The sequence below is a fragment of the Neovison vison genome, chromosome 1 (genome assembly GCF_020171115.1).
Source record: "Neovison vison isolate M4711 chromosome 1, ASM_NN_V1, whole genome shotgun sequence".
Lineage (NCBI taxonomy): Eukaryota > Metazoa > Chordata > Mammalia > Carnivora > Mustelidae > Neogale > Neogale vison.
In genome coordinates this window covers 219,004,234-219,031,831 of record NC_058091.1, presented here as the reverse complement: position 1 = coordinate 219,031,831, position 27,598 = coordinate 219,004,234, and the positions used below count along the sequence as shown (strand labels likewise).

General features: G+C 38.3%; 1 protein-coding gene across 4 annotated transcripts; it reads left to right on the top strand.

Moving 5' to 3' along the window:
- GTF2H2C (GTF2H2 family member C) lies at nucleotides 1-25,963 on the top strand. 4 transcript variants are annotated; one of them, XM_044267553.1, is made up of 16 exons: nucleotides 1-29; nucleotides 3,078-3,161; nucleotides 3,808-3,885; nucleotides 4,206-4,242; nucleotides 4,650-4,736; nucleotides 7,309-7,359; nucleotides 7,685-7,739; nucleotides 12,146-12,251; nucleotides 13,419-13,509; nucleotides 13,677-13,764; nucleotides 14,852-14,959; nucleotides 16,313-16,376; nucleotides 19,287-19,390; nucleotides 19,926-20,028; nucleotides 22,739-22,778; nucleotides 25,369-25,963. In XM_044267553.1, exons 2-16 carry the CDS (start codon nucleotides 3,106-3,108, stop codon nucleotides 25,486-25,488), a joined length of 1,188 nt encoding a protein of 395 aa, XP_044123488.1. In that variant the 5' UTR covers nucleotides 1-29; nucleotides 3,078-3,105; the 3' UTR covers nucleotides 25,489-25,963. The 4 variants fall into 4 exon arrangements, with proteins under 4 accessions (XP_044123488.1, XP_044123505.1, XP_044123495.1 ...); XM_044267560.1 differs by lacking the exon at nucleotides 1-29 and adding an exon at nucleotides 47-64; XM_044267570.1 differs by lacking the exon at nucleotides 4,650-4,736.
- Nucleotides 25,964-27,598: the final 1,635 nt, after the last annotated feature.

Genomic DNA, 27,598 nt, shown 5'->3' with positions numbered 1-27,598 from the left:
TCCGGGTAGAGCGGCGTCCTACGAGACCGGTGAGTGCGCGGGTAGAGGTCCTCGCTGAGCCAAGGTGGGAACAGACGGTGTGGGGAGCGCGGCAGCAAGGAGGGGCCTTCGCGGCCAGGCGGGAGGATTGGGGGGCGGAGGCTGAAGGGCTTCGACCAGCAGGTTGTGGATGGAGGGTGGGAGGGAGCGTGTGGAGGGGGAGGACGGCAGCTTCCGTCTTGTAGCTGCACAGAAGCATCTAGGGCTGCAATCCAGGGCATGGCTCTTCTTCCCTAAAGCAGAATGCGAGTTTTGGGAATTGTGGTCTTGAGTTCGAGTTTAACTTGCTTCCAGCTGTGTGACCTCGAGAGAGTTATCAGCGTTTTAAACCTCGAGTTCCATGTATGAAAACAGGACAGTGATCACCCATGCCTCGTAGCTTGGCAGGGTAACGTGTGAATAAAAGCTTCATAAACTGCGATGTTTGGTGCAGATCTCGTTTGTTTGCAGCAGCATTCTGAGTTCGTGTGACAGGAATCACCCTGACAGGCTTATGCTAGGCAGAGTGGCTTTTCTGGAGTTGGAGCCTCAGGAAACGGATCTTTTGGAGATAACAGACCTAAGACGTCGCCAAGTACATCTTTCTCTAGGATGCATAACCTTCTTCTCCGTTAATAACATCCATGATAAACTTCCAGTTTCCCCTGGAACGTCAGTAGTTACGGGATCATAAAACCTTTGTCCTATCCCTATAATTTCCCAGTGCAGACAGTTCTACTTAGAAGTCCTTGGATGTAGTGAGCCAGAAGTATTCCTCTTTGCAGCTTCTGTTCTTTAGTTCTCACTGCGTTTCTGAACTTCCAGAAAAATTAAAAGTAGTAAACTAAGAATAAAAGAGCGGTTTAAATATTGGTATGATGGATGGCAGTAGTGACTTTGTAAGAATTTGAGTTTAAAAACCTGAATACTATGGGGGCGCCTGGGTGGCTCAGGGGGTTAAGCCTCTGCCTTCGGCTCAGGTCATGATCTCAGAGTCCTGGGAGCCCCACATCGGGCTCTCTGCTCAGTGGAGCCTGCTTCCCTCTCTCTCTCTGCCTGCCTCTCTGCTTACTTGTGATCTCACTCTCTCTGTCAAATAAAGAAACAAAATCTTAAAAAAAAAAAAGACACGAATACTATGTAAGCTTTGATTTTTGTAATTCACAGTAAGTACAGAAACTTTCATGTAGGATCAAAAACTTCATTTAATCACCATATCCTCTGCCTGCAGTCATCATTAAATTTACAAGCACTAGCCCAGGGCATTGAAATAATACAAATGTTAGAATTCTAAGTCATTTGTCTTGCTTCAGGCACTCTACCGAAGTATGCTGAAGTAGATCACCAGATTTCCTGAAACCAATAGATCTCTTCCTATGCCTGGGAATGGTTTGTCAATTCAGTGAGAGGCATACAGAACTTTAGCAAATAATAATTTTAGCAAATAATACCTGATGATAGCAGGTGCCACAGAAAGCAGTGATACCATTAAAGCAGTCTCCAATTTGTCAGTAGATGTTCATTTCAGAAGTCCATGATAAGTCAGTTTTCTAGATTTTATTATTTTTTTTAATTTTTTTAAAAGATTTTATTTATTTATTCGGCAGACAGAGATCACAAGTAGGCAGAGAAGCAGGCAGATAGAGAGGAAGGGAAGCAGGCCCCCTGCTGAGCAGAGAGCCCTATATGGGACTGGATCCCAGCACCCTCAGATCATGACCTGAGCCGGAGGCAGCGGCCCAACCCACTGAGCCACCCAGGCGCCCCAGTTTTCTAGATTTTAAAATACATTTTTCTGTAGAAAACCATGATACAAGTGGAAGTGTAAGGTCTTGCTTATGGTCCTTATTACAGAAATTAATTTTTGCTTCTGTCAGTGAGGGGATTTGTTTGCCTTAATGTCTTCTTAGCCCTTAGGATTCCTTTGATCATATATGGAAGAAGGAAGCCAAAGGAAGTGAGAGCATAGGATGCGGAGGGATATACCATTTGGGAAGATGGAAGTGTAGATGTGACTAGAATGTTTATTACTTGGCTGTAGTTAATAGATTTCTCCCACCACCATTTTCATCCCCGATTATTAAAGAAATACATGTTCACGTGAAAATACAGAAAGTAATAAAGCAAAAAACCAGTTAACCTTCATCTAGACGAAACTGTGTCCTATTTATTGAGTTACTAAACATTTCCTTTTTTTTAATAGTTGAGAGCATAATAAACATTTAATATTTTGTCCTTTTTTGAATTATGAGCCATAAGCTTTTGCCATTTATAAATAATACATTTCATTTTAAAACTCATGATTAGATGGGGCACCTAGCTGGCTTAGTCAGTAGAGCATGTGACTCTTGGTATCCACCTTATGAGTTTGAGTGCCACTTTCACCATAGAGCTTACTTAGAGATTTTTTTTTAAAGATTTTGTTTGTTTATTTAACACAGATCATAAGCAAGCGTAGAGGCAAACAGAGAGAGGGGGGAAGCAGGCTCCCCGCAGAGCAGAGAGCCCAATGCAGGACTTGATCCCAGAACCCTGAGATCATGACCTGAGCCAAAAGCAGAGGCTTAACCCACTGAGCCACCCAGGAGCCCCAGAGATTTTTTTTTTTTTTTTAAATAAGAAAATTCACACATATACAAAGGTGGGCAGATAGTAGAGTGAAGCACTATGATCCATCATAATAATAACCATCATTTGTAGCTAATCTTGTTTCATCTGTACCTTCTCTCACTTCCCATAATTCTGTGGTCTTATCCCATGATAATAATGGATTTTTGTTTTTAAAAATTTTAGAAAGATGCTTATCTCTCTCTCTTGGTGCCAAACTCGTATGTGAACATTTGTATTTTTTCTTACGGATGGGAAAAAGAGTTCCATGAGGATTTTGTTCAGTATTCCCATTCAACAATGATTATTAAATAAATAGCAAAGAATTAGATGACCTTGCATTCTCTGTTTTTTACTTTGTATGTTTGCTTCCCTCTCTTTACTTTTCACATTTAAATGTATGAATTTGGTGCCAAATATTCTTAGAAATTCACACTCAGTGGTTTTTACAGGATACTGAATAATACATTAAAGGAAAAAATGGATGAAGAACCTGAAAGAACTAAGAGATGGGAAGGAGGCTATGAAAGGACATGGTGAGTAGGGCATTATTTCTCCCTTCTCTTTTACACCTTGTTTCTTACTGTTCTTTACAACTTTGTCTCTCTTCTCGTTCAGTGATTGGTTTTTAAAATTTATTGAAGTGTGTTTAACGCATGTTAAAATTCACCTGTTCCCAACTTAAAATTCATCGATTTTTTAGATTTATTGAATTGTGCAATCACCACCATAAATCAGTTTTAGAAAATTTTCACCACCCCATTAAGATCCTTCATGCCTGTTTGCGATTAATTTCATTCCTGTCTCTAGCTAGAGGCAACTACTAATCTACTTTTTTCTCCATGCATTTGCCTTTTTGGATATTTCATGTAAATGTAATCATACAATATGTGATCAGTATTGTCTTGGTGCTTTCATATAACAGTATTTTCAAGGTTGATCCATGTTGTAGCAGGGATCAGTAATTCATTCCTTTTTATTACTGGATAGCATTATATTGTATACCATGTTTTTATTCTTGCATTCACCAGTTGATGGACTTATAGACTGATTACACTTTTTGGCTTTTATGAGTAATGCAGGTATGAACATCCATGTGCAGATCTCTGTGTGAAAATATGTTTTCATTTCTTTTGAGTTAATAAATTTTTAGCTTTTCAAACAAGTAAATATTGCTTTTAGGGAGATTCTTAAAGAAGATGAATCGGGATCACTTAAAGCTACGATAGAAGACATTCTCTTCAAAGCAAAGAGAAAAAGGTATGTAAAATTTTGTGTTTTACAAAAGATTAAATAGATTCCTTTAAGCCTTTCTGTCCACCTATATCCACTCCTCAGTACTTCATTTCAGCTGTATTCTAGGGCAACTGACCTTTAAACTCTTGAGTAGGGGGAAAAAACCACCAACGTAGCACCTCAGAAGGGAAATGGGTCTTTAGGAGCTGTCCAAAATGCCTGTAATTATGTGGACCACATAAATTAATAATTTGCTTCACTAAAAAATGCAGGTAGTTGAAAAGTTGTATTTTTGGGGGTATAACAGAGGACATTCCATTAAAATGTTTACATAATTTTAACAGAGTATTTGAGCACCATGGACAAGTTCGACTTGGAATGGTATGTTGACATTTTTTTTCTTTACCAATACAGAGCTAGTTGGGTTAGAGAAACATTCTGTCATGACAGAATTAACAGTAGTAAGACAATAAATGTTTTAGACGAATATAAGAAAAAGTATGTGTAGAGGGGCACCTGGGTGGCTCAGAGCCTCTGTCTTCAGCTCAGGTCATGATCCCAGGGTCCTGGAATCAAGCCCCGTGTCAGGTTCTCTGCTCAGCAGGGAGCCTGCTTCCCTCCCTTTCTCTCTGCCTGCTTCTCTGCCTACTTGTGATCTCTTGTCTGTCAAATAAATAAAATCTTAAAAAAAAAAAACTATGTGTAGAATATGTAAATACTAAATGCCATTTTTACTTCTGGGCCAAAAATTTATTTGAAAATTGTTATATTTGGTTTATATTTGGTAGATGCGTCATCTTTATGTGGTAGTAGATGGATCAAGAACAATGGAAGACCAAGATTTAAAGCCAAATAGACTGACTTGTACTTTAAAGGTATTGTAAAACCATTTTAATTTATACTAAATGTGAAAAAGGATGCTGAATTCAAAGAAAAAAAAATTTTTTTTACTATAAGGTCTTTATTAAAACATAATTCATATACCATAAAGTTAATTTACTTAAAATATACTGTTACAGGTTTTTGCATATTACAGTAGTTGTGCAACATTATTACCCCAGTCAATTATAGAGCATTTTTATCGTTACGAAGAGAAAACCCAGGGGTGCCTGACTGGCTCAGAGGAGTATGCGACTCTTGATCTCAGGGTTGTGAATTTGAGCCCCACATTGGGTGTAGACATTACTTAAATAAATAAAACTTTAAAAAAAGGTGGGGAGTAGAAAAACAAACACAAAAATTTTCTGTAGTTTTGCCAAACAGTATTCCATTGTTTACAACTTTGGGTTGTTTCCACTTGGGGGGGGGCATTATGAATAATGCTGCTGGGAACCTCTATGAATAGGTTTTTATGTGGATCATGTTTTCCCTTCTAAAGCTTGATTTTAGACTGGGTAGTTTAGGGTACTGAACTTTTCTACTTTTCTGTGGCCTAAAAGTAGCCCCCGGGGTGAAATGGTGTGCATCCAAGGGGTGAGGCTCAGCTTGGGTGGTGTGCGGACTCTGTTGGATTTACAGGGCTTCGTTTCATCTTCTGAGATTATATTAACCATCCTGTATCTTGTTTAACTAACTGGGCAGGAGAGGGAGGAAATAATGCATTTCCATGAGGCGATTCCAGCCTTTGAACTCTTTCCCTCAATTAAGTGGAAGCTTGGGTTCTTCTCTTTTAAAAAGGAAGGTCAGTTCTTTATTTCTTTCCCTATTCATTCATAACGTCTGGCAGGGGAGGAAAAAGATAAGAATACTCGTTCTCTTCACTTCTTTCCAAAAGCAAGAGTACTAGTGGAAGTTCTCAGGACTTTTTTCAGTGGTGAATGGGGCTTCAGTGGAATAGGATGAGGTAGAAACTGAGTCCTATAGCTGGACTGCATTCTGCTCCAGAATCCTCTGCTCCTTTTCAGGTACTTCGTGTACACGAGTTTGTAAAATTTATTAGATTATATTTGTCTTTTATCTTCTCTATTGGTGAATGTGTGTATTTACTGCAGTATTGATCAACTCTCCACAGTTGAATGTCTGCAGCATTCTCCCTTTAACACGCTCCAGTTGGAGTGTTATTTTCACAACTACATTTTCAAGGTCCACCATAACCTCTAGGAGGTGAAATTCAACTCCTTTTTTATCTTTATTTATTTATTTTTTAAGATTTTATTTATTTTACTTGACAGGCAGAGATCACAAGTAGGCAGAGAGGCAGGCAGAGAAAGAGAGGAGGAAGCAGGCTCCCCGCTGAGCAGAGAGCCCGATACAGGGCTCGATCCCAGGACCCTGGGATCATGACCTGAGCCGAAGGCAGAGGCTTTAACCCACTGAGCCACCCAGGCGCCCCGACTCCTTTTTATCTTTAATAGCAACTGAAATAGTTGACCAGTTCTTCCTTCCTCAAAGGCATTCTTCTTTTGTTTTTTGTTTGTGTGGTGGGTTGGTTGGTTGGTTTGTTTTGTTTTAAGTAATCTCTACCCCTGATGTGGGGCTCAGACTCAGGACCCTGTGACCAAGATTCACACCCTCTAAGGACCGAACTATCTAGGCGCCTCACACATCCTTCTTTTGACTTTGGTCACATATAGTCTGTGTTTCTTCTTAGGCTCCTCTCTCCCACTTTAGAATGCCAGAATGCCCTAGGACTTGGTCATAGTTCTTTCTGTCTACCCTCTACCCTTGGGTAAATATTACACATTCCCATGAAGAAATTTTCTTAAAGAATGCACTTTTTTGAGTTAATACAAACTATAACTAATTAGAAGTTTCATCACATTATTTCAGAAAATGAACAAACTGGCTAATTATTTATGCTCTTAATTTCTGTCCTCTCACCCCAGTCATGGTCTTGCTTTGTCAATCAGTTACCCCTTTTCATTGTCTTTGGACTTACTCAGATCATTCCCCCCAGTTCAGAAACACATTCAGATTATTCCTAATTTATCAAAACCCATCCTCGTTTCTGCGCATTCTCTCGTTTCTGGCTTCATTGGAGCTTTCCATGTTTAGATTATTTCTATCTCGTATTTCTTTTTATTTTTTGAAGATTTATTTGTTAGTGCGCACGTGCCAGGGAGTGGTGTAGGGACAAACAGAATCTCCAGCAGACTTCCCACTGAGCACGGAACCTGACTTGGGGCTTAATCTCATGACCCTGAGATCACCACCTAAGCTGAAATCAAGAGTCAGACCCTTAACCAAGCCACCCAGTGCCCTGGTTCCATCTGTTAAACCCATTTCATCACTTACCATTTTAAATTCACATTTATTTAATATTGTGAATTTTGTTTATTTGAATGTTCTTAAATTTATTTTTGTTTATTTAATATTTTTACTAAACATATTTGAAAATCTATGAGCCTAAAAATCATGAGAAGTAATGCTTAATAAGTGGGTTTCACAAAACATGTTCTGTGTGGTTATTATTTTGCCCTTATCTAATATTTGTGTTTCTTTAAACAGTTATTGGAATACTTCGTAGAAGAATATTTTGATCAAAATCCTATTAGTCAGGTATGTAGATAAGTGATGGAATTCAGAATTAGATTCCTGCTATTACTGCCAATTCTCATTTATTTTTAAAACTTTGGACATACATTCTGTGAATTACTGTGTGACCCAGATTTTGTAACAGTTTCTGGTACACTTACCAGTGACAAGACAATTCTAAAAGTTAAATAATGTACAGTGAACTCATAACTAAATTTCTGTCAAAAGCATGAGAAAAAGTTTCTCATATGTTACTTACACCTTTTGTAATTACTAATTTATTTTCATTATGTACATTCTTATGAAGAAGAAATAATTTGTTAATAATCATTTTTGTTTTTATTTTGAGATTGGAATAATTGTAACAAAGAGTAAAAGAGCTGAAAAACTGACTGAACTCTCAGGTATGCATAAAATTACCTTTATAGAACTCAAGGACTTGGCTTTATTTACTCAACCTTGTAACCCTGTTCAGAAGGTTGGCTAATAAGTAAAATGGAGACTTCTTTTATGCTATCCATGTGAAACTCTTAATAACCCGTCCATTAAATCCTCCATTAAACTCTTGGTATCTAAGATGAACTGTTTTTTTTTTTGTTTTTTTGTTTTTTTAATTTATTTATTTGACAGAGAGATCACAAGTAGGCAGAGAGGCAGGCAGAGAGAGAGAGAGAGGAGGAAGCAGGCTCCAGGCTGAGCAGAGAGCCCGATGCGGGACTCGATCCCAGGACCCTGAGATCATGACCTGAGCCGAAGGCAGCGGCTTAACCCACTGAGCCACCCAGGCGCCCCCTAAGATGAACTGTTTTAAATTGAGTTCTGTACGGTAATGGATACTACTGCAATGAATGTAAATGTTTATATAAGACTTACAGATTCTTTTTTTTTTTTTTTAAAGATTTTATTCATTTATTTGACAGACAAAGATCACAAATAGGCAGACAGACTAGCAGAGAGAGAGGAGGAAGCAGGCTCCCCGCTGAGCAGAGAGCCCGATGCGGGGCTCGATCCCAGGACCCTGGGATCATGACCTGAGCCGAAGGCAGAGGCTTTAACCCACTGAGCCACCCAGGCGCCCCAAGACTTACAGATTCTTATCCTGAAAGTATTAAGATAAAATTATTGTAACAACTCCAAAAATCCACTTACTCTTAAAATTATTTTTTTTTAAGTTAAACCTCTAAAGAACAAAGGGTTTAAAAATTGAGTTGCAGTTATTGTTAATAATTCAATTTTTCTTCTTACACGACATGCTTAACTGAATTTTATTCTCTTATAAGATAGTGCAGTGGTAGGGGTGGGGGGAGGGGTAGAGTTGCTGGTTTGTGGACATTGGGGAAGGTATGTGCTATGGGAAGTGCTGTGAAATGTGTAAGCCTGACGATTCACAGACCTGTATCCCTGAAGCAAATAGTGCATTATATGTTAATTAAAAAAAAAAAAAGGTAGTGCAGGTTTTATTTGCTTTGGTAAATGTGCTGTAACAAATTCACATCACTGATTCTGTTTTAATGTCTCCAAAATATGCTATCCTTTAAATGTGTTTCTCATCCTTTCATCCTTAACAGTACAGATGAATGTAAAATAATATATTTTTGTCATTAATTAATAGTTTTTCACTATGGCAGTGAGGAGTGACATGTATGTTAGCCTGGAGTGATCAAGAAATTCAGTTATGAGTAACTAAAAAAAATCTCAAACTAGCTTTAGCACACAAGGGAAATTATTGACTCACATCTAAAGGAGGGCTGATTTCACACATAGTAGTTTCCAGGGTTCCTAGTTCTGTTTGGCCTCATTCTCTGAAGGTTTTTTGTAAGGTGAAAAGATGTCTGTTACTAGCCCCAAGTCCGCATATCCCTCATAGTCAGTAGCTTCAGCACAAGTCCCCGAGAGGTCTCCAAATGACCCTGCTTCTGACCTGCCCACTTGAGCAGAATGACCCAAAGAGTGCAGTATTGTGTTGGTAGGCCTGAATTACTTGCCTGTACTTGGAGCAGGATGACGGAAGAAGGGGGAGCAGCTGGTTTGTTATACTGAGAGGACAGGTTGGTTTCCCCAAGGAAAGGACATAGGACCAACTGTCTTGCACCCTTCTCACGTTCGGAGTAGTTTTCTGTGGGTGCAGGAAAGTCATATGTATGGGGATGAAAGTCCTCTGGGTATTTTGATAGGCCTTTTGACAGCACTCCTTGTCTCTCTGATCAGAATCACTGCTGTAAACCACACTGACAGTAAACTAATTCACCTTTTTCCTATGCTCACAATACAGTAGGATATGAACAAACTCTTTTGTATGGCATAGTAGAAAGAGAAGTGGGTAGAGAGCCAGGAGATGTAGGTTTACGTGCTGGTGCTGCTGTCGGGTAGGTAGTTGTCCTTAGGCAAATCTTTTAACTTGTTAGATTCATTTCTTACTTATGAAATGACAGATTTGGACTTAGTGAGGTACTTCTTGTTTCTAAAATTTTTTGATTCTGAGACTAAATACTTGAAATATGTATTAAATAATGGCAGATATTTTAAAACTTACTCAGATAAATAAGAACGTGAAGAACGTGAAGAAGCTATATGTAGATGAATGGACAAAAATGACAGATAAGTCATACCAGAATACAAAGAGAAATTAAATAGCTATTAAAAAAGAAATTTTAGGGGTGCCTGGGTGGCTCAATGGGTTAAAGCCTCTGCCGTTGGCTCAGGTCATGATCCCGGGATCCTGGGATCGAGCCCCACATTGGGCTCTCTGCTTGCTGGGGAGCCTGCTTCCTCCTCTCTCTCTGCCTGCCTCTCTGCCTACTTGTGATCTCTCTCTGTCAAATAAATAAATAAACTCTTTAAAAAAAAAAAAGAAATTTTAGATTGTTGTGGGGAAGGGGCTAGGGAGAGGGTGGTTGGGTTATGGACATTGGGGAGGGTTTGTGCTATGGGGAGTGCTGTGCAGTGTGTAAACCTGGCGATTCACAGACCTATACCCCTGGGGCTAATAATACATTATATGTTAATTAAAAAAAAAAAAACAGAGTTAAGGGGCACATGGATGGCTCAGTGGGTTAAAGCCTCCGCCTTTGGCTCAGATCATGATCCCAGGGTTCTGGGATTGAGCCCTGCATTGGGCTCTCTGCTTGGCAGGGAGCCTGCTTCTGCCTCCCTCTCTCTGCCTGCCTCTCTGCCTACTTGTGGTCTCTGTCTGTTAAATAAATAAATAAAATCTTTAAAAAAAAAAAAAAGGAGTTAAAAAAATTAAATAAAAAGAAATTTTAGTCAAGTGATCGAAAATCAAAACCACTCAATATTTTATTACTTTATATACTTTAAATGAACAAAATGAAGTTTAAAAAGCAGTATATTACTTATGGAACCATGGAAAAACTGGTACCGATAGTGTTGATAGACTGATTAATTTATTTAACATTTTTGGGAAAAGATAGAAAAATTGTTCCTTGGAATTTATACTTAAGAAACATTATGAAAGAAGAAAAAAACCTCATTCTACAAATACGCTCTTTGTAAGTAGTGACAAATTGGGAAGAAGTGTTGAATGGTGTGGAGGTAATTTGATGAATTATCTGATCAAATCAATTTCATGATATTTTGATTTTCATTAATTAATATGAAGACAGTGTTGAAATAGAAGAAAATGTTTGAAGAATACCATATGTCATTGATTCTGAGATTCCATCATTTGTAAGATACCTTTATTTTATGAGCCATCAAGAAGGAAGCACTCTAGCAGTTAAAATTTGTTACAGTGCTAGATGATATATATAAATTGTTCACACTAAAAAATGTATTGTTTGGTGTGAGAAAATAGCAATAGACAATCTTTTCAGACGTTATTTTGGTAACAGAAGATAATACAGCTGTTTTTATTTGCAAAAATCTTCCTTTCTTAGGTCTTCTAAAGCTCTTTTTTTAATCCCCTGAAGAAAAATAGGGAATTTTTCTTTTATCAATGAATTTTTTTCACTAATAATAAATTTATACCTCACTGCTCTGTTCCTTGCCTTTCCACATAAAAATAGAACCTTTTGCATTAATAACCTTTTGTAGAAACACTTGAAGTGGCAGTGAAACTAAGCATGAATAGCACAAAAAAGTACGTGATGCATTTGGAAAAAGGCCGCAGTAGCCATTCGTAGGTTCACATGGGAGCAGTGATATCTGCGTCACAGGCGCTCCTTGGCTGCCAATGATTGGAAGATGCAGCATGACTTCAGAGATGTGAAAATGTATGAGTCTTAAAATTAAAAAGTTTTGCACTTTTAAGTTAGTAATATTTAAAATACGTGCTAATAGGGTACCTGGCTGGCTCAGTCAGTAGAGCATGCAACTCTTGGTCTCAGGGTCATGAGTTCAAGCCTCACGTTAAAAAAAAAAAAATGTGGGGGCACCTGGGTGGTTCATTCGTTAAGTGTCTGCCTTTGGCTCGGGTTATGGTCCCAGGGTCCTGGGATTGAACACTGCATCTAGCTCCCTGCTCGGCGGGAAGCCTTGTTTCTCCCTCTCCCACTCCCCCTTCTTGTGCTCCCTCTTTTGCTGTGTCTCTGTCAAATAAATTTTTAAAAAACCCAAAATCTTTAAAGAAAAAATGTGTGCCAGTTCATAGAAACTTTTTTATTTTGTCTTTTCTGTATGAAGTAAAAGTTGATACAACAAACGCCTTTGGTAAAAGTGCAACTTGTTAAAAATGTAAATCAAAGAGATTCTGTTCTTTAACAACATAGATAAGTTAAGTTTGGGGAGAAACAGAAATTTCTGTAATGTATAGATAAAATGTAATAAGTAGATTATTCTATTTCTATTTTAGGAAACCCAAGGAAACATATAACATCTTTGAAGAAAGCTGTAGATATGACCTGTCATGGAGAACCATCTCTCTATAACTCCTTAAGCATGGCTATGCAAACTCTAAAGTTGGTATTTCAAATTTTTTCTTTATAATTGGTGTCCAGTTGTTTTGAATGAATTGAGATGATAATGTATTGATATATGTCTTCCTAAGCTGATCAGTAATGAACATTAAGAGAAATATGTAATCTCATTTATGATGTTTAGTGTGGTGTCCGCTTGTAGTTTTTATTTGACGTTTGAGTTGGTAAGATAGATTCTTAGAGGTTTTAGAAAAATACAGTTAAAACTGTAGCAATATTAGTATAAAAGAAAATGTTGATGGAAAAATATTTTGTTAAAAATTAGATTGTATATGAAATGTAATGTGCATAATAATTTTGAGTTTGTTGTACGTTTATTGACTTTCCTTACTTTGTAGTACATCTGCAAATTAGTAGCATGCTTTTCCAGCAACTCCCAGATATCTGGGAGGTTGTTAAGACCCTAATGGAAATATTCTGTTAGTGCTAGCGCATATATTTTATCCCTGGAAGTCTGTCGTGACTTTTATACCTTTGTATAATAGGCATTTTTCTAGTTTTGAAGTAGGTGAGAAGGGCCCACAAATGAAATCCGAGGGCCCAGGAATGCAGACAGAAGCAGGAAAGTGTAAATAACTGATAAAATTGCTCCAAAAAGCATAGATACCTTTTAGATAGGGGAAAACAGTTCATCGTGTCTTCAAGTCCTTTAAATTATCATATAATTAAATGATACACAGAAATTAATGTTTATGAATATTATCACTCTGAATCACCATGAGGTTTAATTATAGCCTTTAAAAAAGAAGCATGCTACTTTTGTCAAGACACACCTTAAAGTTGATCCATATGGTATTGGCATACTTTTCCAGTGTACACTTTAGAGTTTGCACAGAATGAATCTACTGGTTTGTAGGCTTCATGATGTCAGAAACCTTGTTCATTCTTGCTTATTACTCTATTCCTAGAACCTAAAAGAGTATTCAGTAATTATTTATGGAAACAGTAAATGAATCAGTTTTTTATGTAGCTAATTTTAGAAAAATTTACATTAACATGTTTAGAATATACCCAGTTCATTCCTTTGCAATGTTAAAACAAATGAGATACTTTGTAGTCTAAACACATAAACCACATGGACTATTTTGTCTGGGTAAATTTTTTATTAATTAGTTATACCTAATGGGAATATATTTTATCTTTCTGTAGACACATGCCTGGACATACAAGTAGAGAAGTCCTAATCATCTTTAGCAGCCTCACAACTTGTGATCCATCTAATATATATGATCTAATCAAGGTAGAACCACTATATTTTTTCATAATCAAAACCAGAGTCATAACTCTAAAGAGAATTCTGTAGTGAATTTATTACTAGTTTTCAGAAAATTCTGTTTTTCAAGTATGTTAATTTTTGCATTTTTTTTTCTTCCCCCAAAACCCTTCATTTACATGGATTTTATGAAGACCCTAAAGGCAGCTAAAATAAGAGTGTCTGTTATTGGATTGTCTGCAGAGGTTCGGGTTTGCACTGTACTTGCTCGTGAAACTGGTGGTATATATCTAGATTCCTCAGTATTTATTCATAGTTACTATGTAAGAAGTAACAATTTATTAATTAGGATGTTTTCATCTACATATAAGGTACTGAATTTAAGTCACTTCATGGCCTGAAATCCATAATATGGATAGTCATCTTAAGTGTCATTGCTTCTATAAGGTATCATCTCAAAATGCAGGGACTTTACAGTAATTATGTCAGTGTTTAGAGGAAGCATTATAAGTCTTGAAACACTAGAGGGGTGCCTGGGTGGCTCAGCGGGTTAAAGCTTCTGCCTTCGGCTCAGGTCATGATTCCAGGGTCCAGGGATCAAGCCCCAAATCCGGCTCTCTGCTCAGCGGGAAGCCTGCTTCCCTGCCTCTCTGCCTACTTGTGATCTCTGTCTGTCAAATAAATAAATAAAATCTTAAAAAAAAAAGAAAAGAAAAGAAACACTAGAGGGGTGCCTGGGTGGCTCAGAGGGTTAAAGCCTCTGCCTTCGGCTCAGGTCATGATCCCAGGGTCCTGGGATCGAGCCCCATGTTGGGCTCTCTGCTCAGCGGGGAGCCTGCTTCCCTTCCTCTCTCTGTCTGCCTCTCTGTCTACTTGTAATCTCTGTCTGTCAAATAAATAAATAAAATCTTTTAAAATAAAAAAAAATAAAAATAAATTAAAAAATAAATTAAAAAAAAAACACTAGAAATTTCACTAATACGTAATACTTTGTAAAGATCTTACAACTTGGCTTTAATTATATTGTGATTATAATTATTCCTGGAGAAGTCAGTTTAGAGATGTCATTTAAGTGAGGTTTTTGAAAAATGATAATTTAACCTAAATACTTACTTTGAAAATATACATTTTCAAATGGTAAAACTTTTACAGAATTGCATAGGAATTACAATTGAGGGGCATCTGGCTGTTCAGTCAAAAGGGCATGTGGCTGTTGATCTCAGGTTTTGAGTTTGAGCCCCACCTTGGGTATAGAGATTACTTAGAATAAAATCTTAAAAAAAAAAAAAAGAAAAGAAAAGAAATAGGTACGATTGGTACCAGTGTCTGGAAAGCTAATTTTTTTTCCTTTTACTTTTCATCTGATTAGGCACATACCATGTTATTTTAGATGAAAGCCATTACAAAGAATTGCTGACACATCATGTTAGTCCTCCACCTGCTAGCTCAAGTTCTGAATGTTCACTTATTCGCATGGGTAAGTGTTTATTTTATGTTATTTTAAAATGGATATTTAGGGGTGCGTGGGTGGCTTAGTTAAGTGTCTGACATGGGCTCAGGTCATGATCTCGAAGTCCTGGGATCGAGCCCCTCATTGGGCTCTGTGCTCAATGGGGGGTCTGTTTGTCCTCCTCTCTCTGCCCCTCCTCCTGCTCTTGCTCTTTCTGTCTCTCAAATAAGTAAGATCTTTAAAAATTAATAAAATAAAATAGATATTTGTTTATTATTAAACGTTTATTTGAGGAATGCCTGGGTGGCTCTGTCATTAAGCATCTGCCTTTGGCTCAGGTCATGATTCCTGGGTCCTGGGATGGAGTCCCACATCGGGCTCCCTGCTCAGCAGAAAGCCTGCTTCTCCCTCTCCCACTCTCTCTGCTTGTGTTCCCTCTCTCGCTGTGTCTCTGTCTGTCAAATAAATAAATAAAATCTTTACTAAAAAAAAAAGACTTACTTGAGAGAGAGTGTGTGCATGTGTAAGCCACAGGGAGGGACAGAGAGAAGAAAAGAGAATCTTGAGCAGACTGTGCTGAACATGGAACCAGGTGTGGGGCTCAGTCTTATAACTCTGAGATCACGACCTGAACCCAAATCTAGAGTTAGATGTTTAACTGACTGAGCCACCCATGTACCTTTACTTACTTGTTTTGATATGTAGATAGACTTAAAATTTTTCTGTAATGAAATCTTTTTTTTATGGTTTTTGTTTTTCTTGGATGTATTTTCAATTTAAAAATATGTATGGAAGACAGACTGCATGGTTTTAGGCATTCCAACATTTTAAACATATAAGTATATTCTTACGTAAAATGAAAGTGGACAGGGCGCCTGGGTGGCTCAGTGGGTTAAAGCTTCTGCCTTCGGCTCAGGTCATGATCCCAGGGTCCTGGGATCGAGCCCCACGTCGGTCTCTCTGCTCAGCGGAGAGCCTGCTTCCTCCTCTCTCTCTCTCTGCCTGCCTCTCTGCCTACTTGTAATCTCTGCCTGTCAAATAAATAAATAAAATCTTTAAAAAAATAAAAATAAAAAAATAAAACTTACAAACATTTTCTTTTTAAAAGCAGTATGTGTCATCATTAAATTAGTTAATTATAAACTTTAGAATCTGCGACCATATGTACAGACAGAACTTTGCCCCACATTCTCTACTTTTAATTTTTCTCATGACCTGGAATTACAGTCAGCTTGGCCATACTGTAATAAATCTGAAAGGCAGGAGAGAGAACTTTTGTACAACTCTGTGGGCTTTCTGGTAGGAACATTTGTAGGTTCCTAGTCCTAGAATTTTGCTATTTGCTTGAAAAAAGAAAGTAATACATTTTCTTCTCTGAAGGATTTCCTCAGCATACCATTGCTTCTCTGTCTGATCAAGATGCAAAACCCTCTTTCAGCATGGCGTAAGTAAAAACCTTGAAACTGTCAGTGATTATGTTTTGACATTTTAAATTCTTTCCTATAAGTTATAAATAAAAGAACATAAACTGAGTAATGTGCGATTGCGGTGCAATAGCTTTCCTAAAAGGTCACCGTCTTGATAGCTGTAACAAGGGTGAGGACTATCTCTGTTTACTCCTGCGGAGTAATCTTCAGGATCTGTTACTAAGTAAAACAGCAGGTTAGAGAAAAGTGTATTGTATGCTGCTACTCATCTAAGATGACGGTGGACATTTCACTGGATATACATACTTGTTTATGGGGCGCCTGGGTGGCTCAGTGGGTTAAGCCGCTGCCTTAGGCTCAGGTCATGGTCTCAGGGTCCTGGGATCAAGCCCCACATCAGGCTGTCTGCTCGTCGGGAAGCCTGCTTCCTCCTCTCTCTCTGCCTGCCTCTCTGCCTACTTGTGATCTCTGTCTGTCAAATAAATAAATAAAATGTTAAAAAAAAAAAAAAAGTAACAGAAATAAAAAGTAAAAACTAAACAAACGTTTACCTGGGCAGTATGTGGAGAAAGGCAAAGGGATGGCTCCTAGGCCTTTTTGAACATACTGTGTTTTAACTTCAGAGCTTTTTATTTTTGTAATTATAAAACTAAAAGCAATTTTTCAAAATCACAAATAAGAGTTGTGTCTTCAGCTATAAAGGTACAATACGGACTGAATGTATTGTCCTCCCTCCTGCCAGAAAACCAGACAAAATATATGAAACAATGATTTTCAGATGTGGACAACAAGCAGCGCAGGAAGGGAAGCAAATGAGGTGTGGGCCCGGTGAGTGCAGCTTACTGCCTTGAGAGAATTTCTAGGCCGCAGTACAGGGAAGGAAAACCCATGCAGAGCCTGGAGGTCTTGGTCAGGTGAAGATACCAAGTTCAGAGTTGGGGGTGGCTAAATGGGTGTAGTTTTCCAGGCACAGTGCTAGAAAGTAAAGAGATGTACAGAGAGCTCTCTAGATTGCAAAGACTTCCCCATGAGTTATCAGCAGAGTTATGATCAGCACATTCGTGTGGGAGCCACTAGAGGCCCAGGAAAGAACTCCTGATGAGGAGCAGGCAGCCTAGTTGTAGGAGCCCACATGGGGCAGGAAACACTTCATGGTCCTACCAATGTGGAGGGATATCTTAACAATGGGCTCTGAATAGAGTCCACAGTAATGGAACCAAATTAACCCTAGACTAACAGCTGTTCTGGACAGCCTGATGAACTCTAAAGCAAGTTTTGAACAGTTCAAACTATTTCCAAGTTACTTTACTGTATTGTAGAAAAAGCCCCAACATATTATTTGCATTACCAAAAAATCCGGCATCCTGAAACAGAAAAATTCATAATGTCTGGCAGCCAATTAAAAATGACCAGGAATTGGGTTGCCTGGGTGGTTCAGTGGGTTAAGCCGCTGCCTTCGGCTCGGGTCATGATCTCAGGGTTCTGGGATCAAGTCCCGCATCGGGCTCTCTGCTCAGCGGGGAGCCTGCTTTCTCCTCTCTCTGCCTGCCTCTCTGCCTACTTGTGATCTCTCTCTGTCAAATAAATAAATAAAATCTTTAAAAAAAAAAAAATGACCAGGCATAACATGAAAAAAAAATGAAATCTTGCATTTGCAACAACATGGATGGAAATAAGTCAATCAGAGAAAGACAATTATCATATGATCTCACTAATATGTGGAATTTTAGTATATGTGCTGCCGAAGCGAGCACAATATGTGGAATTTTAAAAACAAGGCAGAGGATCATAGGGGAAGAGAGGAGCAAATGAAACAAGAGAAAACCAGAGAGGGAGACAAACTAAGAGACTCTTAATCTCAGGAATCAAACTGAGAGTTGCTGGAGGGGAGGGAGATGAAAGATGGGGTGACTGGGTGAGGAACATTGAGGAGGATACGTGCTATGGTGAGTGCTGTGTATTGTGTAAGAGTGATGAATCTGTACCCCTCAAATAATACATTATATGTTAAAAATAAAAATAAATTTAAAAAAAGGAATTATGCTACCAAAATAAATAGATAAGTTGGATATTAAATTTAAGAATATGCATTTATCAGATGAAAAAACTTAGCCCACAAAGACCCCTATGATAATGTAACTGAGAAGTGGTTAGCACCCCACCCACAAAAAATGACCAGGCATGCAAAGAAATACGAAAATAGGACCCATAACAAAGAGAGATTCATGGAACAGAAACATACTTAGAAACAACACAGTTAGGGGCGCCTGGGTGGCTCAGTGGGTTAAGCCGCTGCCTTCAGCTCAGGTCATGATCTCAGGGTCCTGGGATCGAGTCCCGCATCGGGCTCTCTGCTCAGCAGGGAGCCTGCTTCCTCCTCTCTCTGCCTGCCTCTCTGCCTGCTTGTGATCTCTCTCTGTCAAATAAATAAATAAAATCTTTAAAAAAAAAAACAAAACACAGTTAATGGAATTAGTAGTCAAAGTATTAAAACAGCTATTACATACAAGACCCAAATCAAAGTTTTAGAGACGAATACAGGGTCTGAAATGAAAAATGTACTGGATGGAACTAATAGCAGATGAGCCCCTCAAGAAGAAAAAAAATGAGTGAATTCAAAGACATTAATGCAACACACCTGACGGGCTCAGTCAGGAGAGCATGCAGCTCTTGATCTTGGGGTTGTGAGTTCCAGCCCCACGTTGGATGTGCAGATTACTTAAAAACAAAAACACCCCCCCCCTGCAAAAACAGACATTAATATACGCTATTCAAAACAGAAATGCAGAGAGAAAAGAAGAATGAACCTTGGCTTAAATGAACTATGAAACAGCTTCAAGATTTTAAAATCAAGGTAGTGTACTTCGTTTTGCTGTAACCATTCCCATCTTTCTATACCACTTTAAAAGTACTGTTTCCTCCCACAGGCACTTGGATAGCAACACTGAGCCAGGACTTACATTAGGAGGATACTTCTGCCCACAGTGTCGGGCCAAGTACTGTGAGCTTCCAGTTGAATGTAAAATCTGTGGTAAGAAACTAGCTGTTCTCTCTCCAGTAAATTAATCTTGAATAGCTTCTTATCTATGTAGCTCTTAAAGTAACTGTAAATATTAAGGATTCCTCTTTTGACAGAGGGCCCAGTACTCCATTTCCAAGTATAAACATGACATTCCAGGAGTTTTCGAATTCTCCCTCTGAAAGGAGTGTGTTCTTCAAAGGCTTTGCAGTAGATCCAGGAGACATCTTTACTGCTCTTAACCTTTGTAAAATATATGTAAAGACAATGAGGAATTAAAGTAATTGCATTGAAAAAAATAAAAGTAATTGCATTGTAGAAATTTGTTTCATTTTTAAGTAAGCAAATAGCCCAGAGAGGTCACACGATTAATGACAGAAAACAGACTCCATCCTGGAATCTCCTTTTTAAGGTGATCTGTAAATGAAGAAATGAGTACCAGCAAACCTAAAAAACCTTGAAAATATTTAGCCTATCATTTGACATTTCAGCCATTGTCTTAATGAAGTTTGGGCTATTAAACATGGTTCTCTGCTTTGTTTGTTAGGTCTCACTTTGGTGTCTGCTCCACATTTGGCTCGGTCCTACCATCATTTATTTCCTTTGGATGCTTTTCAAGAAATTTCTCTAGAAGAACATAATGGAGAAAAGTATATGAGTGTTGATTAATCTATATCTGTTATATGTGGTAGAGTAATGTTTGAATGCGTTGTTATTACATTAAAAATATAGTCCTGTTAACTTGGGCAAGATTACTTCTAAAATGGAAAATGAGTTGGTAGAATGCCTTGGTTCTGACTGAAATGAGTCATTATTAAACAGATCTGGATCTCCAGAAATATATTAATTTCCCTAAGCCCATCTCTGAATAGTAAGTATAGTCATATATTTTGATAAATTAGCTCTCTAAAACAAAAAATTCCCAGTTTGCAACCTTAGCTGATTTTCATGGTATAAAACCAGAGGATTTATCCAGAAGGTCTAGTATTGAATAATAAGAGAAATAGAGAAAAGATCATATGAAGAGTAGGGAAGAAATAGTTAAAGGACATTTTCTTCTATGGGAGGACAGAACTTGAAAGGGACTCTCAAGAGTCTTAACATAGAGAAAATAGACCCATGCTAGAGTTTATCATTGTGAAATTTTATAATAAGCAGCAAAAATCTAACATTTCTGATGAGGGAAAATTAGGTCACATAATCTGGAATTAAAATTATTTTGCTTCTCAACAATACTGGATGCTGCCAGAGAGCAAGATTTCCTTCAACATGTGGACAGTTGTTACCAACTTAAATGACATACCTAGCAAACCTATCAATTAAATGTTGGGTAGAGGACCGCCTGGGTGGCTCAGTCAGTTGAGCTCAGGTCATGATGTCAGGGTCCTGGGATCCGTCCCACATCAGGTTCTCTGCTCAGTGCAAGTCTGCTTCTCCCTCTGCCTGTGCCCCTCCCCCCTGTTCATGCTTGCTCTCTGTCTCAAATAAATAAATAAAACCTTTTAAAAACTTAAAAATAAAATAAATGTGGGTAGAATAAAGACATTTTCAGACTTGTGAGGCTTCAAAAAGAGACTTTCTGGGGAAGCTGTGGAAGTGATGATTCAGAGGAACTGAGAAAGAGAATGACCGGAAGAGAATAGGAATATTGTTCTAGTTCCAATGTGTCTAAAGAAAGCCCTAGGATGATGATAAGGGGAGATTCCAGAATAACACTTTTGTGTCACATGTCAAAATAGTCCAGTTTGGAGAAGGTTAGAATGCTCCAGGAGAGAGGTCACCAAGAGGGCGAAAACTGGAATTCCTGATGTGGGTGAATGTAGAGACGACATTTAGATTTTTCAGGGAAAAGTTGAGGGTGTGTTGGTGGTAATTATATAGAAAACTAAGCTTGTGGACAACAATATAGTTATTAACTCCAGGAAAAAAATGTTTTGAAGATTGGAAGAGTTGTATTATATGGCTTAGATGAGTATGTTTGTTTATTTATTTTTTAAATTCCTCATTTGTCCCTTTTTATTTTTTTTTCTTTTTCTTTTTCCAATTTATTTATTTTCAGAAAAACAGTATTCATTATTTTTTCACCACACCCAGTGCTCCATGCAAGATGTGCCCTCTATAATACCCACCACCTGGTACCCCAACCTCCCACATTTGTCCCTTTTTAAATTTATAAGCCTTTTTTGTTTTTTGTTTTTGTTTTTTTTTAAAGATTTTATTTGTTTATTTGACAGAGAGAGATCACAAGTAGTCAGAGAGGCAGGCAGAGAGAGAGAGAGAGAGGGAAGCAGGCTCCCTGCTGAGCAGAGAGCCCGATGCGGGACTCAATCCCAGGACCCTGAGATCATGACCTGAGCCAAAGGCAATGGCTTAACCCACTGAGCCACCCAGGCGCCCGCCTTTTTTGTTTTTTAAAGATTTTATTTATTTATTTGACAGAGAGAGAGATCACAAATAAGCAGAAAAGCAGGCAGAGAGAGGGGGAAGCAGGCTCCTCGCTGAGCAGAGAGTCCGATGATGCAATGATGCAGGGTTCGATCCTAGGACCCTGAGATCAGGACTTGAGCTGAAGGCAGAGGCTTAACCTACTGAGCCACCCAGACACCCCTGAATATGTTTATATAGTCCTAATAAGCTAAGCATTTAATATTACTCTATTCAAAATTATTGAAGTACATAGAATTGAGAATGGCATTGGTTATGTGTGTGTACATGCTGTTGGATCAAGAGGATTGAAAGAGAATTAAATTCTGATCTTCCTTTGTTAGAGGCTTATAGCCAATGGCAGAAAAACAAGAAATAGCACTGTAAGTGAGGGTAGCTATCAAACAGTTACAAGTTTTGAAAGTTTCTAAAGTATTTGGGAACTGGAAATGAAGTGGGATTGGTAAGGAGAGGGCTGCTATTTTTTGTATTAAGTTTTGAGAACTTCTAACTCTTAAAACCATTCCTTGAAAATTAAGCCCTTAGGTATCCAGACATGAATTAGCTTCTGTTCTGTGCATCTGGAATTATACAGGCTATCTGCTATTCTCAGGAGAGTTGCAGAATAGTCACTCAGATTATTTTCTGTAGGGTGTAATTCCCTCACAGAATTCCAGGAGGGAAAGCATGCTCATATTTAACCTTGATGAAAATAAAATTTAACAAATTTTTTGAAGTAGGATTTTGCCTTCTGAGATGATCTTGCAATATACTGTAGAATTTCTTAAGTTATTGGTATTCTTAATTCTGCTTTTCTCATAAAAGTCGTGTAAAGATAATCTACTTACTAATTATAGGATTCTTGTTACTGAGATTTTGCCATGCTATTTTAAGGAATGCATTCCTAACAAAATGATTCTTAAACTTTCTTTTCAGATTTTGTTATGGATGTCAGGGGGAATTGAAAGACCAACATGTAAGTTCATCTACTTTCTAAATATTAAGTATTGGGATGCCTGGGTGGCTCATTTGGTTAAGCATCTGCCTTTGGCTCAGGTCATGATCCTGGGTCCTGGGATCAAGTTGGAGCCTGGTTCCTCCACCCTGGTGCTGCTCCCCCTGCTCGTGCTGTCTCTCTCGCTGACAAATAAATAGATAAAATCCTTTTCTTTTTTTAATAAATAAATAAATAAATATTAAGTATTATGTAAGAAATATTGAGGAAATAACATTAGAAGTTTCCAGTACATTACCGAAAACCAGGCTCCTATCAGGTTATTCCTGATAAATAACCTGATAAATAAATTCCTGATAAAATGGGAGTAAAATGGTTTAAATAGTCTTTGTTATAATTCTGCATTTTCATTTTTCTGTAACAGCATTTTGGTACTTTAAACTGTCTTTAGTTGGCACCTGGGTGGCTCAGTCGGTTGTCTGTGTTCAGCTCAAGTCATGATCCGGGGGTCCTGAGATCCAGTCCTATGTCAAGACTTCCTGCTCAGCAGGAAGCCTGCTTTTCTGTCTCCCTCTACTCCTCCCCACCCCCTTCTCATGCTCTCTGTCTCTCTTAAATAAATAAAACCTTAGAAAACAAAACAAAACAAAACAAAACTGGGGCACCTGGGTGGCCCAGGCATTAAGCATCTGCTTTCAGCTCAAGTCATGATCCCAGGGTCCTGAGATGGAGCCCTGCATCAAGCTCTCCGCTCAGAGAGAAGCTTGCTTCTCCCTCTGCTTGTGTTCCCTCTCTTGCCTGTCAAAAATGAAACCTTAAAACAAACAACCTCCCCTTAAAAAAAATTTTTTTTAAATTAAAAATCCACTTACATTTAATTAATAAACAAACAGTCTTTAGTTGGCAAGCTCCCCTCCATTTAGTTTGGAAGTATTAGGAGTTCTTTCTCCATATGGTACTTTCAAGCTCTTTCACAGTTTGTTCTGAAGTTGTTGCTAAAGGTGGCCACAGGTCAAAGGCTGTTCCCCATTGTCCCAGTGAGAAAATATCTTTTAAATTTTTGAAGGGGACCAGTTTGAATGTATACATTTATGTAAAGATGCAAATAAGATAGCTGTCTAGTTTTAAGTTTTTATGAATTTATGTGTTCATATTTAAAACTATGCTTTATGCCCTGTATGAAATATTAGTTGGAAGGATTGCTTGCTTGTTCTACTCTTACAATTCATAAAACGATTTTATTAAGTTTTATATCCTTCTTGGACATCAGTAGCTTCATCCTTACTAGAGCCACCTTTGAATCACTTGACAGTTTGTTTTTTTTTTAAAGATTTTACTTTTTTGTCAGAGTGAGGGAGGGAGCACAGCACAGGGAGGAGCAGGCACTAACCTACTGAGCCATCCAGGCACTCCTCACGTGACAGTTTTTAAAAACACTTTGTCTTGGGGCACCTGATGGCTCAGATGGTTAAGCACCACCTCCCCATCCCCCGATCCCCCCCTCCCCCGCATTGGGCTCCCTGCTCAATGGGGAGTCTGCTTCCCCTCTCTATCTGCCTGCCTTGGGATCTCTCTTCTCTCTACCAAATAAATTTAAACATAAATAAATAAATAAAAGTCAGGGCACCTGGGTTAAGCCGCTGCCTTCGGCTCAGGTCGTGATCTCAGGGTGCTGGGATCGAGCCCCGCATCAGGCTCTCTGCTCAGCAGGGAGCCTGCTTCCTCCTCTCTCTCTCTCTGCCTGCCTCTGCCTGCTTGTGATCTCTCTCTGTCAAATAAATAAATAAAATCTTTTAAATAAATAAATAAAAGTCGTTGAAAACACTTAGTCTTTATTTCTGTGCCTTTTGAGATGTAATAATTTTTTTTAAAAGATTTTATTTATTTATTTGAGAGAGAGACAGTGGGAGAGAGCATGAGCGAGGAGAAGGTCAGAGGGAGAAGCGGACTCCCCGTGGAGCTGGGAGCCCGATGTGGGACTCGATCCCGGGACTCTGGGATCATGACCTGAGTCGTAAGGCAGTTGTCCAACCAATTGAGCCACCCAAGCATCCCTTGAGATGTAATAATTTTTAACCTGTTTAGAATGCTGCCTTGGAAATTTCACCCCAAGGCCTAAGTATCCATATATGTAATATTGATGGAATAATGGATTTTTTTTGTTTTTTCCATATTCTTTAATAGTTAAATAAAAGAGGAATATAACTTGTTTGGCTGTGAGGTCATTCCCTAGCAATAACTAAATCTGTGTTAAATATTTATGATTTTCTTTGTAATCAAATCAGAGGAATGATCTAAGCATTTGAAAGTAGTACTAATTTCAAGCTTAGGTGTCTTGCCCGGTAGTTACTTAAAACGAAGTAATTAAGAATGTTTTACAATACAAGAAACTTCAAGGAGTCAAGACAAAGTAATTTTCATTTGTAAGGAATAGGTTTTTTGGAAAAATAATCACCTTAGATTGGAGAATAGTATATTGAAAGTAATAAAGTAGGTAGATGGGTGGGGAAAATTGATAGAGATCTAAAAGAGCAAAGCAGTTTGAATGTCTTCTAGCTGTTCTGTACTTCTGAAAACTGCTTTCTAAATTTTCTTTTCTTTTTCGCTGCAGGTCTATGTTTGTGCTGTGTGCCAAAATGTTTTCTGTGTGGACTGTGATGTTTTTGTTCACGACTCTCTTCATTGTTGTCCTGGCTGTATTCATAAGATTCCAACTTCTTCAAGTATTTGATTCTAGCATATGGTACACATTATCTGTGTTAAAAGGACATTTGCAATTGTTAATAAAATGATTCTTCAGAAGAAACTCCAGTTAAAATATGAAGAGCAGTTTGAAAGGAAAATCTGACTTAAGACACTTTTTGCTAAGAAAATGTAGGATTGGGTGCCTGGCTTGGTGTTTTGGAAGAGCATGAGACTCTTGATCTCAGGGTTATGAGTTCGAGCGCCACGATGAATTGCTTAAAGGTAAAATAAACTTAAAGGGGAGGAGGGGAGAAAAAGAAAATGTAGAATTTTATTAAATTTTAAAATTTGTGTCCTGTCACAGAAGTGCCCAGAATTCAATAGTAGTTCACTCATTTTTGTTTTCTATTATTTTGAGTTACAGTGTTTTCAAAGTCTTACACATTGTGGTATCTGCGTTACTTACAATGATTAAATTGATGCGATAATTTCATTGCTTTATAATTAAAGTAAATACAGAATCTCTGATTTATTTTTATTCAGTTTTAGTGTAAACAAAATTAAGTATAAATGTGAATTCAGAGGTGCCTGGATGGCTCAGTCAGTTAAGTGTGTGCCTTTGGCTCCAGTCGTGATCCTAGTCCCAAGTCCCACACTGGGCTCCTTGCTCAGTGGGGAGCCTGTTTCTCCTGCTCTCTCTCCCCCTGCTTGTGTTCTCTCTCTTTCTCTCTCTCTGGCAAATAAATATTTATTATTTGTTAAAAATTTTTGATTTAAATTTATTTTAAAAATCTATTCATTTTAAATTTTATTTATTAATAAATGAATTCAGTGTGAGATTAAAATTAAGCAATATTTAGGAAATTATTACTGTTCCACCCACCTGAGGGGTCTCTTTGGTCTTAACTAAACAATCATAATATAACTATAGAATTTATGCATCTAGAGCTATTTTATAGCTTTGACCAAAAGGGATCTTTTTAGGTGTACATGTTCAAACTCAAAAGATAACTGTGGCCACACGTGGCATGGGTTGGCTGTTCCAGAGGCTATTAAACAGGAGCACTGGACTGCCAGAAAACCATCAGGCAGTCCCCCTTAGCAGCGGAAGTCCTGTAGCAGTTCATCCAATACAGTTCAGGTGCAAGGTGATGAGATCCTTCTCAGGCCTTAAGGAGCCACTACCTCTTACAACAGTTCCCTAATACAACTTCCAGGGGTCCCACAAGGGACCTGTCAGTTTTAAGAGACCCCATACACAGAAGAGCCCAAAGCATGAAGTTCCCATCAGGTTATTTATAGTGCATTTAGTCCAGATACAATTTAGTAGCCAGGAGTCATTTTTGCCACAGTAAAGTTGCCTAGAAACCTAGCTGACCTTCCTCCCCTCATCAGTTATTATGATGACATGGTTAGAAAGCATAACTAATGGGGCATTCTCATGCAGTGAAAGAAAAGTCTTGTTAATCCTTTCATTTTCATATGGTAAGCCTCTTGCATCCTTTGTAATGACTGGTAAAGCATTTTTACTTAGTGGAGCATATTTGATACCACCGTTTTGTATATTTGATACGTGAGACTGGTTTACCTTTCCATTCAGGCTCAGGAAGTCAGAGTTGTGTCTGTTGCTGTTAGTCTCAGGTTCATACCTAGGGACCATTTAACTTAATCCTCTCAACTTTGCCACTGTTTTCACCACAGGTTCATACCCAGGGACCATTTAATTTAATCCTCTCAACTTTGTCACTGTTTTCACTGCAAAAACTTAAGTGAGGATGTATGATGAGGCCATGTTTTAGGTTCAGTGTAGAGAGACCAGTATAGGCAGAAGTCTTTACAAGGCATACCCTGTTGAGAGTTACTGAGGTCTCCATAGCAAAGGTATGTTTATTTTATTTTATTTTATTTTAAGATTTTATTTATTTATTTGACAGAGAGAGATCACAAGTAGGCAGAGAGGCAGGCAGAGAGAGAGAGAGAGAGGAAAGCAGGCTCTCCGCTCAGCAGAGAGCCCGATGCGGGACTCGATCCCAGGACCCTGGGATCATGACCTGAGCCGAAGGCAGCGGCTCAACCCACTGAGCCACCCAGGCGCCCCGGTATGTTTATTTTAAATCTACAAACTTTAAAATTGAGTTTTGCTACAATATGTATGA